At 35.0% G+C, this 15,685-nt stretch overlaps 1 protein-coding gene and 1 non-coding gene across 2 annotated transcripts in view; one reads left to right on the plus strand and one right to left on the minus strand.

Annotated features, from left to right (window-relative positions):
• Window positions 1-2,371: 2,371 nt before the first annotated feature.
• Window positions 2,372-15,685, minus strand: part of LOC145678417 (carbonic anhydrase 2-like) — a 121,570-nt gene continuing 108,256 nt past the window's right edge. The window contains exons 4-6 of the mRNA XM_081748565.1: window positions 14,584-14,698; window positions 10,911-11,017; window positions 2,372-5,186 (exon numbers count right to left, since the gene is read on the minus strand). Coding sequence (XP_081604691.1) covers window positions 5,046-5,186; window positions 10,911-11,017; window positions 14,584-14,698 — 363 coding nt within the window. The 3' untranslated portion in view covers window positions 2,372-5,045. The remainder of the gene's footprint in view (window positions 5,187-10,910; window positions 11,018-14,583; window positions 14,699-15,685) is intronic.
• On the plus strand, window positions 10,694-10,777 carry TRNAL-UAA (transfer RNA leucine (anticodon UAA)). The gene has a single exon. It is a non-coding gene; the product is annotated as a tRNA-Leu (tRNA).

Consider the following 15,685-nt stretch of genomic DNA (forward strand, 5'->3'; position numbering starts at 1 on the left):
TTTGTTTGTATTATTCCGTCAACTACTGTTTGTTCCAAATGCCAGGTTAAAAGAGCAATAGAAAACTGTTTCTGAGATAACATGTTTGATACTGCAGAGTAGCGATGACGAACAATTATAATAAAAAAAATGTCCACACTGTTACACAACGGCACTATGCTTTCGAAAGCTTGAAATTTCCCGGACTAGTAGCAGAAATTCTGAGAATTCTGTAACTTTTCTGGAAATTTCAAATTCCCTGACTTTTCCAGATATTCTGCTCATTCACCACCATGTATTGCAATACAAAACTTCTCATAAGAAAGAGTAACCAAAAGCTTGCTCTAACTTTTTATTTTTAACGCTGATTCTTCGCTTTCTCGTTCCTTTTCGTTTCATCCTTAATTTTTTTCATTTCTGGTCTCGAAGAGGGTTGGTGTCCAGATCCCTCCCTGGCTACGTGCCTGAGGGGGAGAAGGAAGCAAGTCAGTTATATGTATATATTAAATTTTTCGTTACTAACCTTATTTTTACTGTGGGATTTAGTCCATGCAAACTACACCTTTCAGGCTACATTATTCTGTTGTTAACTCATTTTCGACCATATCTTGACTTACCTCCATTTTCCCCTGTATTCTTCAAATGATAACAGGAATAACACCATTATATAAAGTTATAGAAAACCACAAAAGAGGATATAGCTACTGGAAAGACGATAACATCAGAGCAGTTGAAATACTTGGAGGAATTCTTGAAGGAAAGAGGAGATGGAAAAATTTACAATAGAAAAGTGGCAAGGAGAATGGACAAACTCAACAAAAGGAAGACGACTTTTTGACTTGTTGCCATCAGTGGAAGAAAGATTGAAGATGGATAAATTTAATCCTGGCAGAGGAATGATACAATTAATAAGCTTTCATAGACCTTTCGAGATTACTTAAAAAAAAAAAAAGATATAATTAACAGAAAGCGAAGAATGTCAGTGCGGGCAACGACCAACACCAGAACACGTAATATTTGAGTGCATCATTAACAACTTGGTAGGAAAAAATAATCAACAAAAAGTAGCACTGAAGCAAATAGTTTTATTCAACATAGTCAGGGATAAAAACCTTCTAAAGGAATGTAAAAATGATAGCTTTCAGTTTAACGTCCCTCGTTACACCATTTGGGCTAAGGGAGACGGATCGTTAAAACAAGTGAATGATGATGGAAGAATTGGTGGAATGAGAATGTGGAAGGAAACGGGAGTATCCCGAGAACCCCCCGGACACGATGTTGTTCTCCACAAACTTACTTGACCAGGAATTGAACCATGGACTCCACACAGAGGTAAACGCTCTACCATTAAGCCATTTTAAGAGAATGTGAAGGAATTTGCAATAAGGTACTGAAGTTCTGCAGAGACTGGTAAGCCGAGGAAATTCAGTCCAATCAAACATCCACAACGTAAAGAATATTGAAAAAATAAATAGCAAAAATAATAAATATGTGTTTTGAATGTATGTGTGTAGTTCTTGTGGTTGCATAGATCAGGAAATCCGATTTGTTTTTCTCAATGTGTATGTAATGTTTTAAGTATCAATGTATGTAGTATGTAATCACAGTAATCTGTGTGAAGAAACGCAAGTGCAAAGAAATAGAATAATCTCTAGATATTCTAGAAATAGAGGGTGGTATTCAGAGAGAATTCGTTAATCGAGTGTTAGTCACAGTCTAGTTAGTAGCATACTAACTCTTTACTAAGGAAGGTGCACTTTTTGGTATTCAGAGTCTACTTTGAGTACAACTAAAAAGTTGATTTGGGTATGATTAACTTATATAACCCAATGCATCGGGTGAGAAAAATAAATGTGACTACATAAAAGTAGATCAGCGCATGCATAGTCTGTAAAAATGAAAACACATGAAATACGAAATGTTGTGTCGCACGCCAAACCGTGGGTGAAAGATTAGCCTCTGCTTTAGATTTTTAATTAGTCACATGTGACTAACTTCGTCAAATACTACGTCCTAATCAGAGACTCTGAATACAATTTTGATAACCATCCGTTAGTCAACCTCATAGTATGGCGTTAATCAGACGTCAAAACGACTCTCCATAAGGCACCCAATCTCTAGATACAATAATTAGTCCTTTGGTACATAGCTTTTATGTGTTAGGGGACAAAATGGCCTCTTCGTCAAGAATTGCTCAGGTATTTCTCAGTGGTGAAATTCCCTTGTAGCTTTTATAATGTTATGCTGAGATATCAATCTATCGGAAATATATTTTTCCTTTAGCCTTGCACTTCTTTAGCCTTGTTAAGCAAAATATAAATTAACGTGAGGTGAGCAACTTCCCTCTACTTTTCGTTTGTAGATACCGTATGAATGAAAAAACTTGGAACAGTTTTGAGCATCTTATAATTTTATTTGTCAATACTATCACAGTCTGTGTATTCTAACAAATATTTTTCTACGAATCTACATACAAATAAATGTTTCACTTAGCTGTATGACAGTTAATCATTATTACTATTCGTACGTTTGACATTAACAATAAATTATGGTATCGTGAGATGTTCACTAACTAACCACAACAATTTGAAACAGATAACAATTAGCAGCACTGAAACAGGTTAACGAAGTGCTGAAAATGGTAATTAAGAACATTTTTTTTTTTATCTGGGCTTAACATTTGCTTTTCGTAAACACCTGCAGAAATGTAACTGTTATAAAGGGATTATGTGAAATAAATATAATTTGTAACTATGTTTTGTACAATAGAAGGCATAAGGTACTTAGATGTTAATAATACATTTATCAACATAAAACATTTTAAGTTATTAGTAATTATCTATATAACAAATTTAGGATTTTTATTTGTATATTATTTTAACATTACACTTCTGAACACAATGATAAAATTGTAAGTAATGAATTACTAAAGGTGGAATGCACGAATTAAATCTTCAAAATGTAATATCTTGGATATTTCGTTTATTTTTTGTAATTAAAGAACACATTTAAGCATGTCAGTGGGGATTACTTGATCTCATGGACCAGTGTAGATTTCTCTTATAAACTAAATCAAATCAGACTTTAAAAAACTGCATTCATGCTTCATAAAAGTACTCAAGATTGAAACAAGTATAATCAATATTGTTTTCACAACTTAATATCAATTTTTATTTAATGTTTTTTAAACCATAATAATTTCTTGGCTTACATACAACAGTTTTTGTATTGTTACTTAATTCTCTTTAAAATAAATAATAAAATATATATTTTTATATTTGCCGACTTTATGCTTAAGAATATTTGCGCATGATTCAGATTTTTGGCGTAAATAATCACCTGAAGATCTCCTTTACTAACTGTTATGACATTAATCAGCTGCATATTAACGATTAGAGTAATATGGAATATAGAAAAAATAAGTAATATATTCGGAAGCTGCGAATGTGTTCAAAAGTAACCATGATATCAAATGAATAAATAAATTTGTTAAATAAAATAAAGTTTCATTAACATAAAATATACTCCGTTGATGATTATAATTGAACATGCAATGAAACAATGTTATAAAGTATTTACGTATAACATTAATGCACTTTGTAAACTATTATATTAAGGCCGTTTCAGAATAAAAGTACTAGACAAATAGAGGTTTAATTCCATTCCTTCACACACATTTTGACATGAGTGTTTAATTAGTATACAGAAATGTGTTCATTAAACATTTTCTTACGTTATCATTGATTGTATATTAAACATTTTTTAAAACAATTTTGAAGTTTTTGTGATTTATAAATATTGTTGATTCATTAATTGTAAGACGCTTATTCTGATCAAATATAGTTAGAAAAAATGTACTATATTTTAAGATAAACTCCTTTAATATTTTAATTTAACAAATAACGTAAAATTTTGGTAATTAGTTCAGTAATATTGACTACTGCGTCAGAAAACTCATCTATTACTTTTCAGCAAGAAAGACAGAATAAACAAGTTTGAAACATTATGTTTTTGTTACAAAACACCAAAATTGTAATTTTCACTCATATAGCGATACAATGACCAGTATGCATGTAATCTTAAGTAGAATATACTGTCATCAACAAAAATGAACATAGACATCCTACATGTTCTTTTGTCAAAGTTTTAGAGAAAACAGATCAGAAATGTCACTACTTCACCGAAAATACGTTCTCTCTGCGACAAACAAAACTGAATGAAAATTAATTTATTCATATCGAAGGTACTGCCACAGAATATATAAGCTAAGTCGATCCATGTCAATATTGACAATATATATTATCTGGTTCATTTTTGCTAGAGACTTACATACGTACCCTTGCCTTCCGTTTTCAAATAACATGTACCTAGCTGCCTGTACATAATGTTACGATCAACATCATAGTAGTTAAAAAATTAACGTGTGCTTAGTTTATAGAAACAATAATATTAACTTTTTGTTAGATTTACTCTAAACAGCAATGCACACAGAGAATATAACAGGAGTAATTAACTACAAATAATCTAGGCCATCTGAATAATTGCTTCAAAGTTGTAACACTAATTGATAACAGTTCTACTAACAGCACTAGGACGGCATAATTCCTTAAATAAGTATTTATTGTAAACAGCTATTTTGTAAAGAGTAAACATCAACAGCTTGTAATGACTCTTAACGATATTTTTTACTTTTTCTAACAACAATTTAGTAATGAAACAGTTTATTGTGTTTTCTTAAAAATATTTTTTTCACCTAATGTAACAACAGATCAGGTACAAGTTAGCTATTGTATTAAGTATCACATACTGATTACTTTAGTGGTTAGTAAACTACGTGATATGTGGTTTTATTTACATTTTTTTTCTGAAAAACTAACAACTGTACATTAATTTCTTATGCACACATTCAAATAAGCTCTGCTGATCTAGTCTCAACAAGAAGTGCAGATTGTGCACTTTATTTATTATTAATAATAATATTATTTGCTTTGCTATGAATGCGAAATGAGATGTGTGTTTCCGGGTCTTTCAGAACTGCATAGTAAAATTTTATGTTCAGCACCAAACTATGCAGCGTTGCACTCTCGCAATTCTCGGTTGCCCAATGGCAGTGGTGGTCGGTAGTTGTTTACCACTTGACCTTGGAATTCGTCACATGGACAGGTATCTCCTTCACAGTAAGTTCTGAGGTGTCGGAATGCCTGAAGCTGGAATAAATAAATAAATAATAACACGATCAAGAGAATGGTTCTAGAAACAGTAGAATTTGATAAATGATTATGTTAATCAGAAAAGTTTCTACTGTTGAGCTATTTCCATTGATCAAGATAAACAACAAACTACAAGAGTACCACAAGGCTCTACTCTGGCCTCTCTGCCTTTTATTTTGTTTATAAATTTCCTTAAAAATCTAGTTAAAACATGAATTGGATTAACTAAAGGATATAGCAATAATAAAATCACTTCCTTACCATGCAGAAGCATGAACATTTCTCCTAAAGTTTGATTAAGAAGCGAGCATTTTCACGTCTAAAACTTTATGACGCTATTTAGTTCGTTATACTTGCAGTTTTAAAATAGATAAAGGAATAACGGCATAAGGTGAACATGACACAAACCATTGATGACTGCTAAACGTGATATGAAAAAAAAATGTTTCTTTCCGTTGAAGTTTTTTCAATTAAAAACAGTATTTTTCACGTTTTTTTTTTTTCATATTTTTAGTACAACAATCCTTCTTTCCAAATAACGCTTAGCCAAAACACTATTTGAAGGTTGATTGGACGAGTAAAAAGTACTAACATATCCTAAATATATCATTCACATTACACTGAAACCTATCTGTGTTGGACACCATCGGTTTTATTGAAAAGTGGCTGATGTATACATATGTCCAACAAGTTTAAAATTGCATCCAGTTTATAAATTTTGTAAATCATTTTCGACAGCTATGGAAATGGAATTTATTTATTTATTTTACTATTTTACTTGGACATAAAGTAATAAAAACGGGCGAGTTCAGTTTTCAGTAACCTTATTAAATTGTGTTCATTTACCATTTTTCTGTTTTATGAAAGCGTAATCTTCGACAAGTCCGCAGCTATTCACATGTGTAAGACATTTCTGCAATGACTTGCAAAGCCACGTACATCATTACAGTTTGGGTGAGAGAAAAATAAATAAAAAGTACATTAGTTTCGATAAGAAAGAGAAAATAAAAAGCAATATCCGGTTAAAAAATACTTCTCGAAAAGTAATACCTACGACAGGTCTGTCGAGCGTACGAGAATTCCAATTAAATTATTTCTAATTCGACCACTGAACCCAATAAAAACAAATCTAGAACGACTAGGAACAACATTAACAACGAAATAAATAGCAGGAAACTAGTGGGAAAGAGGTGATATTGTTCTGTATAAAACTGTTTATCGTGGCGACTATTATCGAGAAAGTTAAAAAAATACCCGAGTGTACTGAACAGACGGGAAAGTTTTCGCTAACGAAGACAGAGAGGAGCACAGACTAAAAGAGAAAAATAATTTGTAGAAAATGTTTGGTCCAAAAATTGAGACGAATAAATATGAAGAAAGTTGTATAGTGTGAAACTTTACATATACACTGATTAGCCAAAACATTATGACAAGTTACCTAATATCTGGTATATCGGCCTTTGTCTAGTAGAACACGAGTAATGCGGTTTGGCATACAAGCAATGAGGCATGATAGGTGATTGGAAGCATTGGCGTACCACATCTGCATACACAAGTTACTTGATTCCTTTAAATTTCGCAGTTGACCTCGGATCTGACTTTCAATAACATCTCAAAGGTGTTCAATTGGGTTAAGACCGGATGAGTTAGGAGTAAAAATTGAATCTCACCACTGTCCTCTTCGAAGCATTGCAGCATATGATTGGGCTTGTGATTGTCTTACTGGAAAATGCCATGGGCAGCTGGAAACGTGATGCATCAAACGGTGCACATGGTCAGCAACACTTGCCGATAACTACAAGCCAACGTGATGCCCTCCACAGGCACTTCTGGGCCCACACATGACCATGTGAAAGTTCCGCATATCATAATGGAGCCACAACCGATCTGTCGTTGTTCCATTGTGCACGTTTCGAGCAGCTGTTCCCCTGGAAGACGATGGATTCTGACTCACCCATCGATGTGATGAAAGCAGTATCGTGATTAATCAGACGATGCACCATTGTACTATTGTTCGGTGGTCCAATGACGATGGGCACGTGCCAATTCGAGTCGTATCAATGATGCCGTACGGTTAACATTTGTACACGTGTTGAACGTCGGCTACGAAGGCCCATAGCTAAAAGTGTACGGTGAACTTGTGCTCAGACACACTCTTGGCTTTGTTCTTGTTAAAGTCTGCTGTTTTAATTATGTCATACTTCGCCCCCCTATCCTATTGTACCAGTCTCGCCTGTCTACAACGTCCGATATTTATAATAAGGTATGGCTGTCCCACACCTTGTCGTTTGGTGCTGGTTTCACTGTCCTATCTTTGGAAAACATTAACCATGGCAGCTCGCGAACACCTGACAAATCGCTCTGTTTTTAAGATACTCATTTCCGGTCACCTAGTTATCACAATCTGGCCTCTATCAAATTCTGATATATCGCCAGTTTTCCCCGTTCTACGCACAAGCACCACGCTAATTGATCGAGTGAAATCTTCCACCGATACCGTTAAAAAAATAGGGATAATTATAAAGTCAGTGTAGTATACTAATGGAAACTCTAAATAACTACTTGTTATCGAACAAAGTGCGAATAATTAGATCAAGACGTCTAAGATAATTACGGGGCACACTCGCTTGTAGGGATAATAAAAGTGGGTGCACAAAATCTTAGAGAAAATAGTACAAACATGGACCCTAAAGGACCTATAGGGATTCAAACATTTGGTTTTGGACTAGCACGTTATATAAGTTCCTGGCACGAGGAACCTTTGGTTTTTCGAATTTCTTAGCAACTCTCTAATCCCTTCATGAAAACAGGCACAAAATCACGATTATCTGTTCGTAGATCTGAAAATAATTCACGATTCCGTTCATTTTTAATGTTCTTAATCATGATATGTGGCAACTTAAAACTCTCATAAAACAGGGAAAAAAATATCGTGGCTAATTGGTTAATATATCACGCTCGACCCTACTCATAGGAACTAAATACACGGTTCTGATTGGTTGAAGTTATTCGTTTCTCGCCACATAGCGTACATGTAGAACAAATCAAACACTTACTGCTGTCGATCCAGGACTTAGCTCGGGAGAGTAATACTACCGGAAGTACACAGTTCTGATTGGTTAGCGTTATCCGTTTCTTGACACGTAGAGAAATGAAACGCTTGGTGCAGTCGGCTCTCGTGGTCGAGCGTGCTAACACTACAGGTTAGTAACCACCATCGCTTTTGACCTGGGTTCAAACCCCGTCCAAGGCAAGATTTTATTTTTTTAAAAAAATTCCTAACACTTTTTCATTAAAATAAGATGAAAACAATACTCAAAAAGTGATTTACTTACTTTTGTGCAGAGAAGTAGTAGTACTACTAGTGGTAGTAGTATTAGTACTACTACTACTAGTAGTAGTAGTAATAGTAGTAGTAGTAGAAGAAGAAGAAGAAGAAGAAGTAGTAGTGGTGGTGGTAGTATTGGTGGAAGTAGTAGTAGTAGTAGTAGTAGTAGTAGTAGTAGTAGTGGTGGTGGTGGTGGTGATGGTGGTAGTATTGGGGGAAGTAGTAGTAGTAGTAGGAGGAGGAGAAGTAGTAGTAGTAGTAGTAGGAAGGGGTTAGTAGCACCCCAGGGCTCGTTTAATTCTACCTTGGCTCCCATGATATAAATTTTGTGACCAACTTAAAACAGCTGACTAGGGTAGCGCGCGAAAAAACACTTCCGGGAGTATTATTCTCCCGAGCGGATCGTGTCTATTCTCGTAACCGAGCATGCTAGCGAGCGAACAGGTTAGTAGTGAAAATCGTTTTTGGCGTGAGTCAAACCGACTCAATGAAACTTTCTACTACTTTTCTACAATTTTCATAATTTTATCATTAAAATAAGATAAAAGTAATACTCGTTGTATTTAATAGATGAAATGCATAAAAAATTATTTACTTACGCAACGAAACATTGTTTTGTTCCACCTTTACACCCATGACAATACCACGTGACATTACGTCACATTCGAATGGTCCAACTTCGAACTTTACCCGCTTCCTTGTGACCAAAAGCGCGTGAAAAAAGAAATATGCCTCATGTTCTTACGAAATGTAACTCAAACATAATTATCTTTTTACTTTTATCAACACACAGAGTGACAATTTCCTTCTGTCACTATAATACACAATACATACACTAAAAGGTCTGGACAATAGCAAACTCCAACCAATCAGAAACGTATATTTAGTTCCTATGGCTCGAGTCGAGCGTGAAAAAGTTTTCATATGAATATTGTACGCGTCTTCAGTACGGGAGACCCGAGTTCGCTTCCTGGAGGAGGTCCATTTGGTTCGAATTCCACGTTAAGCTATACATCCAAGCCCGTAGCCAGCCCAAAAATGCAGGGGGGCCGGTAGAAGTTAGGGGACCCGCTCCAATCATATATTATAGTTCATTTTCAAGCCTGCCGTGAAAATTTTAGGAGGGCAGTAAAAATTTAGGGGGGCCGGACCCCTAGACCCCACTGGATACGGGTCTGTATACATCCACGTCTCATATGACCTCGACGTTGAAAGGAACTCTAATGAACTCGATCAATCAAAGAAAAAAGAGTAATATAAAAAGTAAGAGCCTATGTTTAGCAGAAGGGGTGCAGCTCTTTTCTCTAAAAAAATGTTACACTTTTTGTAATTTCTGTTCATATTCGGTTAGTTTAGGGTAGGTTATGCTAGTTTAGTTCATGTTAGGTTAGGTTAGTATAGTTTATATTAGTGTAGGGGTCCAGCATAATTTTCCAAAAAATGATAGAATTTCGGGTTAAGTTTAGAGTTACCCCTCCGCTTTTTATAAAAATCAGGAAAATTTACAGGAGAAATGAGGTAAGAAATGATAATTTGAAGTTTTTTTTTGATGTTTAGGAATGTAAGTTCGGCAGGAGAGTTATTTTTAATACGAGAAAAGATGTGTGGAAGTTAGTACTATTTGCCGGATGCGGAAGCATTCGCGGAAGGTTTCAGCAGCATGGTAGTTGTAAAATATGGCGAATATGGCGAACAGGTATAACGGATGCTCAAAAATAATGAAGAAAACCTTTTTAAATTTTTGTGAAGCCCACGGAGTACTAAAGTTAAGTGAAATGTAACAATTTTTAATACTTTAAGCACTGTTTTTTGTATGTTGCAAAGTCCAAGGGCACCTTCAGACTGGAGAGGCAACTCTAAACTTAAGCCAAAATTTCGCTTATTTCTACCAATATTAGGTTAGTTTAGGTTAGTTCAGGTTAGCTTAGGTTAGTTTATGTTAGGTTAGATTGGTTACGTTATGTTCGTCTAAGTACTTGCATCATTCATTTCTCCTGTAAATTTTGTGTTTTCTACGTGCTTCTGGACCCCTTGTACTAAACATACTCCAAAGTAAGTCCTTTTATATTTTATGTCCAAATTAACAAAACATTGATTCTATGGAATTTCGATTTCTCTATTTAAAAATTAAACGGCTACCGACTAGAAAAGGTTTCCGGGGGAAAAAAGAAAGTAAGTCAGGTTGGCCGAGCGGTCTAAGGCGCCAGATTTAAGCTCTGGTTCTCGAATGAGAGCGTGGGTTCGAACCCCACACCTGACACATTGATTTTTTTCTTCTCTAAAAAAAACAATATTTACTATATATCATCGAAAGAATATTATTTACCACAAAAGGACGAGTGTTTTATAATGAAAAATAATAGGAATCATGATAAAGTAGTCGAAAATCTCACCTGTTCTTCCGATATTTCAATCGGTTGTTTAAACACAATCCATGTAACACTCTCTGTGCAAGGAGGAGTCGTCAAGGACCCAAGGTATGTCCAGTAAGCGTGCTTCTCTGTACAACAGAAAAATCAATTAATTATACAATGTTATGCTATTCTAACCACAATATTATATCATATAAGAATTACATACAATCCTGAATTAAAACTCATTGATAAAGTATTAAAAAAAGTATCGGTACCATATTTGATAATGTCTACTATACGCTACGTCGAAACTAAGTTGCAAGTAAAACTGTAAGTAGTTAGTATGGAAAATAAAGAAATTGGAGTCTCTGGCGGGGTCAGAGGAGAAGTGTTTCCGATATTCTAAAAATTGGTAATTTATTTATTTGCGAACAATGCTCGTATTTAAATTTATTTATGGAATCGTGACTCAATATTGTCAGGTTTCAATGAGTTCAAAACGGAGAAAAACCCTCAAAGACCGTTTTCTCGACATAAAATTGAATATGAGCTAAATTGTTTTAAGTATATATATAGCATCTACAAAACGTAGCATAGTTTAACTTCTAATCTAGCTTAATACTAGTAAGGTACAGCTTTTCAAGTAATTACATCTTGTATGAGCAATAATGATGGTAAGGGTCGCGAATTCCGCGACTCTCATGACCAAGAGGCAGTCAGACTCATGACCAACCAGGCCCGGTGATCCGTATAGACCCATGACCCAGAGTGACCCAGTATGACCCCATCACGAAACATCGTCATACATATAGGAAATATGTTGAGTTGATTTTAGTTTAGCGTCCCTTTCAGCAGCGAGGCTATATGAGACGTGGACCTACTGATTAACGTGGAATCCGAACCACATGAGCTCCCGTAGGAAATATGTGTGAGACTGCTAATATAATTCTAACAAATCACAATTCTCTGCTCTTTCTCTCTGTTTTCTCACTAAATACATAACTTTCTTTTTCGTTGGTTATTTGCGTGTGTATGTATGTATATGTGTGTGACAAAGCATTGCACTGAAAGATAACTACAAAGTTTATCGCCTACCTAGTCCATCACATTCAAAGATCTAACCAACTTCGTGCTTTCTTCCTCTTCAAGTTATATCATCCAAGCTCTACCGTTTGTCTTTTGGAGACAAGTGATGGGCTCGGCCCAGAAGTTCAATGAATATTCTCCAACGCTGTAACAATAACGCGGTACGAGAACCGGGCACAAACTATTTTCCCAGAATGGACAATACTGAGATCACGAAGAAGGGTACCAAATATTACTGCACAGCATGCGACGTCCTGCTATACTGTGGTGTGTTTTCTTGTTTTATGGAATTCCACCAATGAAAGAAATGTCAAAGCAAAGCACCACACATTGTTATAGATAAGGTAAAAAAAATATATTTCGATAGTTTTTTTTTTTTCTGCTGAAAACCTAACCTGGAGTAACAACATAAGGCCATTTAATTTGGCAAGAACTTCCCACGAAACAAAGTTGAGAAGGAACTGCCTTATGCTGCTCGACTTGATTAATTTGCCTTAGTTATAAAATATGTGGTTGGGTTTAGCTAAACCAAGCTGAGGTAGAGATAAGAAGCATAAGACAAAATGAAGATATTTATTTCGTACCCAAGTAATTCAAATAATTTTTGCGAGGCAATGCACCGTATAAGCATATAATGGACCTTATACATATACTTTACTATACCTAATTCCCGTCGATGCATAAGTTCGTTTGGTTCTTATATTTTATATTTTATTTTTTATTCTGCTATTCTGTTAATTCAAATACAACATAAACATAACATTAACATATTCTCAGGGACGTAGTGCTCATTAAGGCTATAAGACTTAGCCTATCCATGTATTTATACATCAGCCTCAAATGTTGCTTTTGGATATTGATACAATTAATTTTATTAAAATGGTACGCTGTTTAAACATCAAGTGAGTTAAAGCGAAGCTTCTGTAAGAACGCATTGAAGGCTATCGGCGGCTAGCCTTCCGCTTCTCTCATGGAATTAGGAGAATGGGACGGTGACAATCACTTTCCCGCCACTCTCAGCAGACGAAAACTTCTTGAGCTATACACAAATTCATGATGCAACGAAAGTGGACGAATGTTGACGAAAGGCTAGCCTTTCGGGTGTTTGGCGAAACAAAAGCGAAAAGATGCGGTCTTGTAAGACAGTATAGAGCAGAGACTATGAAAAATTTAGAAGCTCACATTCAGTAATGAGTTTTGACCAAGAAAAAAGAGGGAGAGAGAGGGTGAAAGAGAGAATAAAAATGTTGTTATTATGAATAGTATTAATACATCAGGGACCTTATTGTGTACTGGATTGCGTTATCACAGCGTAAAATTTACATTTTAGTTTTCGATAATTGACATAGCAGTTATGTTGTATTTTTTGCGTTGCGTTGCTATCCGCAAGTTTTTCGAAGATCGATTCTGAAGGAGACCTCAGATGAGGTATAGTTTTTTTTTCATACTTTCAATCTAAAAATAGCTTTTTCTGTAAAAATCAATTGTCTGTGAGCTACTGCTCCACTGTTTTCCATTAGCATGCTGATATGTGTTGTTGTGGGTGAAGTGCTTAAGTTTGTCTATGATTTGGGGAAGTTACACTTAAGATCGTCCTATAACTATCCGTTTTTATTTGTTTCTTTGAAACAGTAATACAGTGTATGTGTGATATGCGAGTATCGCATATGTAAGGAAACCGTATGTGTAAGGGAAATATGAAGCAGAACCAGTCTTAAACTTTTTCTTGCATTGTATGAAAAATATATTGCATGAATTAGCATTTTTTCTATCAAGCATTAGAGCGTAGTCAGAACACTAAGACGTGATCGTTTAAATAAGGGCGGGGTAGTTTTTTTGGGGGGGGTAACTTAAATTCACTTTTCACTCATATATATGTACAACAAAAATTGCAAGTTTTAGGGGATTGGGCCCCTCCTAGCCACCCTCTAGCTACGAATCTAATTTCAGCCTACCCATTTCAAAACTTCACGCTACGTTACTGCATATTCTACGAGTGTAACAATACATTGCATACATTTTACTGTCACTTCACAGTAACTCACAATCACTTAGTGATGTATTTATCTCCACTATCTATGACCTTCAGCCAACTTTCGGGTAGCAGTTCAATGCCTCGCCTGTAGAACTGTTTTCGTTTTGACCGGAAGAAATCTGTTAGCCATTGGTCAAGAGAAGCTTTTCTGTGTTGTTCTTCCAGCAATTGCTTCATTCCCGCACACTGCACAAATTGTTCTCGCAGCTTCTGAAACTCGAAGAGTAAAATGTGACGGAAATAATCACTTTTCTCAACTTGACATTCCATATTAGTTTGTCTGAAATATATATACAATAATACGTTCACAATCAAGATAATCTGTGTTTCACAACACACAAACTCCAAACTACGGTAAAACAATGGAATAACTATAAACAATCGCTTCACGGCTCATTGTTGCCAACCCCCCCAAAAAACAGCACGAACTTATGCATCGACCCAATATTTACGACAAATAAATGCCCAAGAAAAAAGCTTAAGGTTTACACCCTTAATGACAAAATTAAAATTCACACTACTTGACTAAATACATATTTTAATTTATTTTTAAACGAACCATCCATATTTCTGTATAAATTAAATGTTTACCTGGCAATAATTTAGCTGGATCTAAAGGATCTGGGAATGCTATTCTTTGTCCAGCGTGTTGAACTTTCGACAGTAACGACACTATCTGCTGCAACTCACTGTGTTTATTTCCAGGCTAAAAAGAGTACATAAGAATTAATTGCAAATGAAGTTGTAACTCAACCTTTCGTACCTTGTCAAGTTTCCATAAGAATATGATTCTTTTTTCATTATTATTATTTAAAATACTAAATCATGTTGGATACTTTAAAATTATTTGTTTGTTTATATTTTAGAGTATATTACTGATTATATTGTATTGTATATAGTACATTATTGGAGTTAAAACTAAGCAACGATTAAAATTAATTCTCAGCATAATTAACGCCATTTTTTTTTTACCAGTGGTGCATTTAGCCGGAGGCCAGGGGGCCTAGACCCCCTAATTTTTGGACTGACAAAAATAATTTAAGATATTATTTATATACTTCTCAAAGTTTATAGTAAACTCATGGTGCACCTAGCATAATCTGGGTTCTGGCTAGCTCTTCTAGCTTTTACTTTCTAGATCCGCCACTGTTTTTGACTTTTCAAATAAGTGTCTTTCAATGTTTCCAAGCTACGGTAGTTTATCAAACCAAAAGGAACATTAATAGTAATCAGATAAGCATCAAGGCATTTCTTCATGAAAATAAAAATCTAGTCCGTCTATTGCTAGTCCGTTAACGAAGTTGTATTTGAACGACAATCAGACATTCCTTAGCAGATTAGGAGCAGATTATGTCTTAGGTGCAGATTATATGTATGCATATACTGAGAAAATTACTACAAAAGTAACTTTTTTTTTGGCAAAAAAAAAAAAAAAGTTTAAACCTAGGCTAACCTAACCAAAACTAATGTAACTGAAGCTAACCTAAACCACATAGTAAATAAAACTGATAGTCTTAAAACAAATCAATTCTAGCACAGATCAGTAGTTCCAACACACTACCACCACATTAGCGTATTATTTCAGCACCAAGTCCGGTGTTTCGGTTAACACAGGTCTGGTGTTAGCTATTGCCATAAAGATCGTGCGAAACAAACACCGCGGTGGTGTTACCAAACTAGAAGAATGAACGAA

This window comes from Thermobia domestica, chromosome 1 (assembly GCF_964235325.1).
Source record: "Thermobia domestica chromosome 1, izTheDome1.hap1.1, whole genome shotgun sequence".
NCBI lineage: Eukaryota > Metazoa > Arthropoda > Insecta > Zygentoma > Lepismatidae > Thermobia > Thermobia domestica.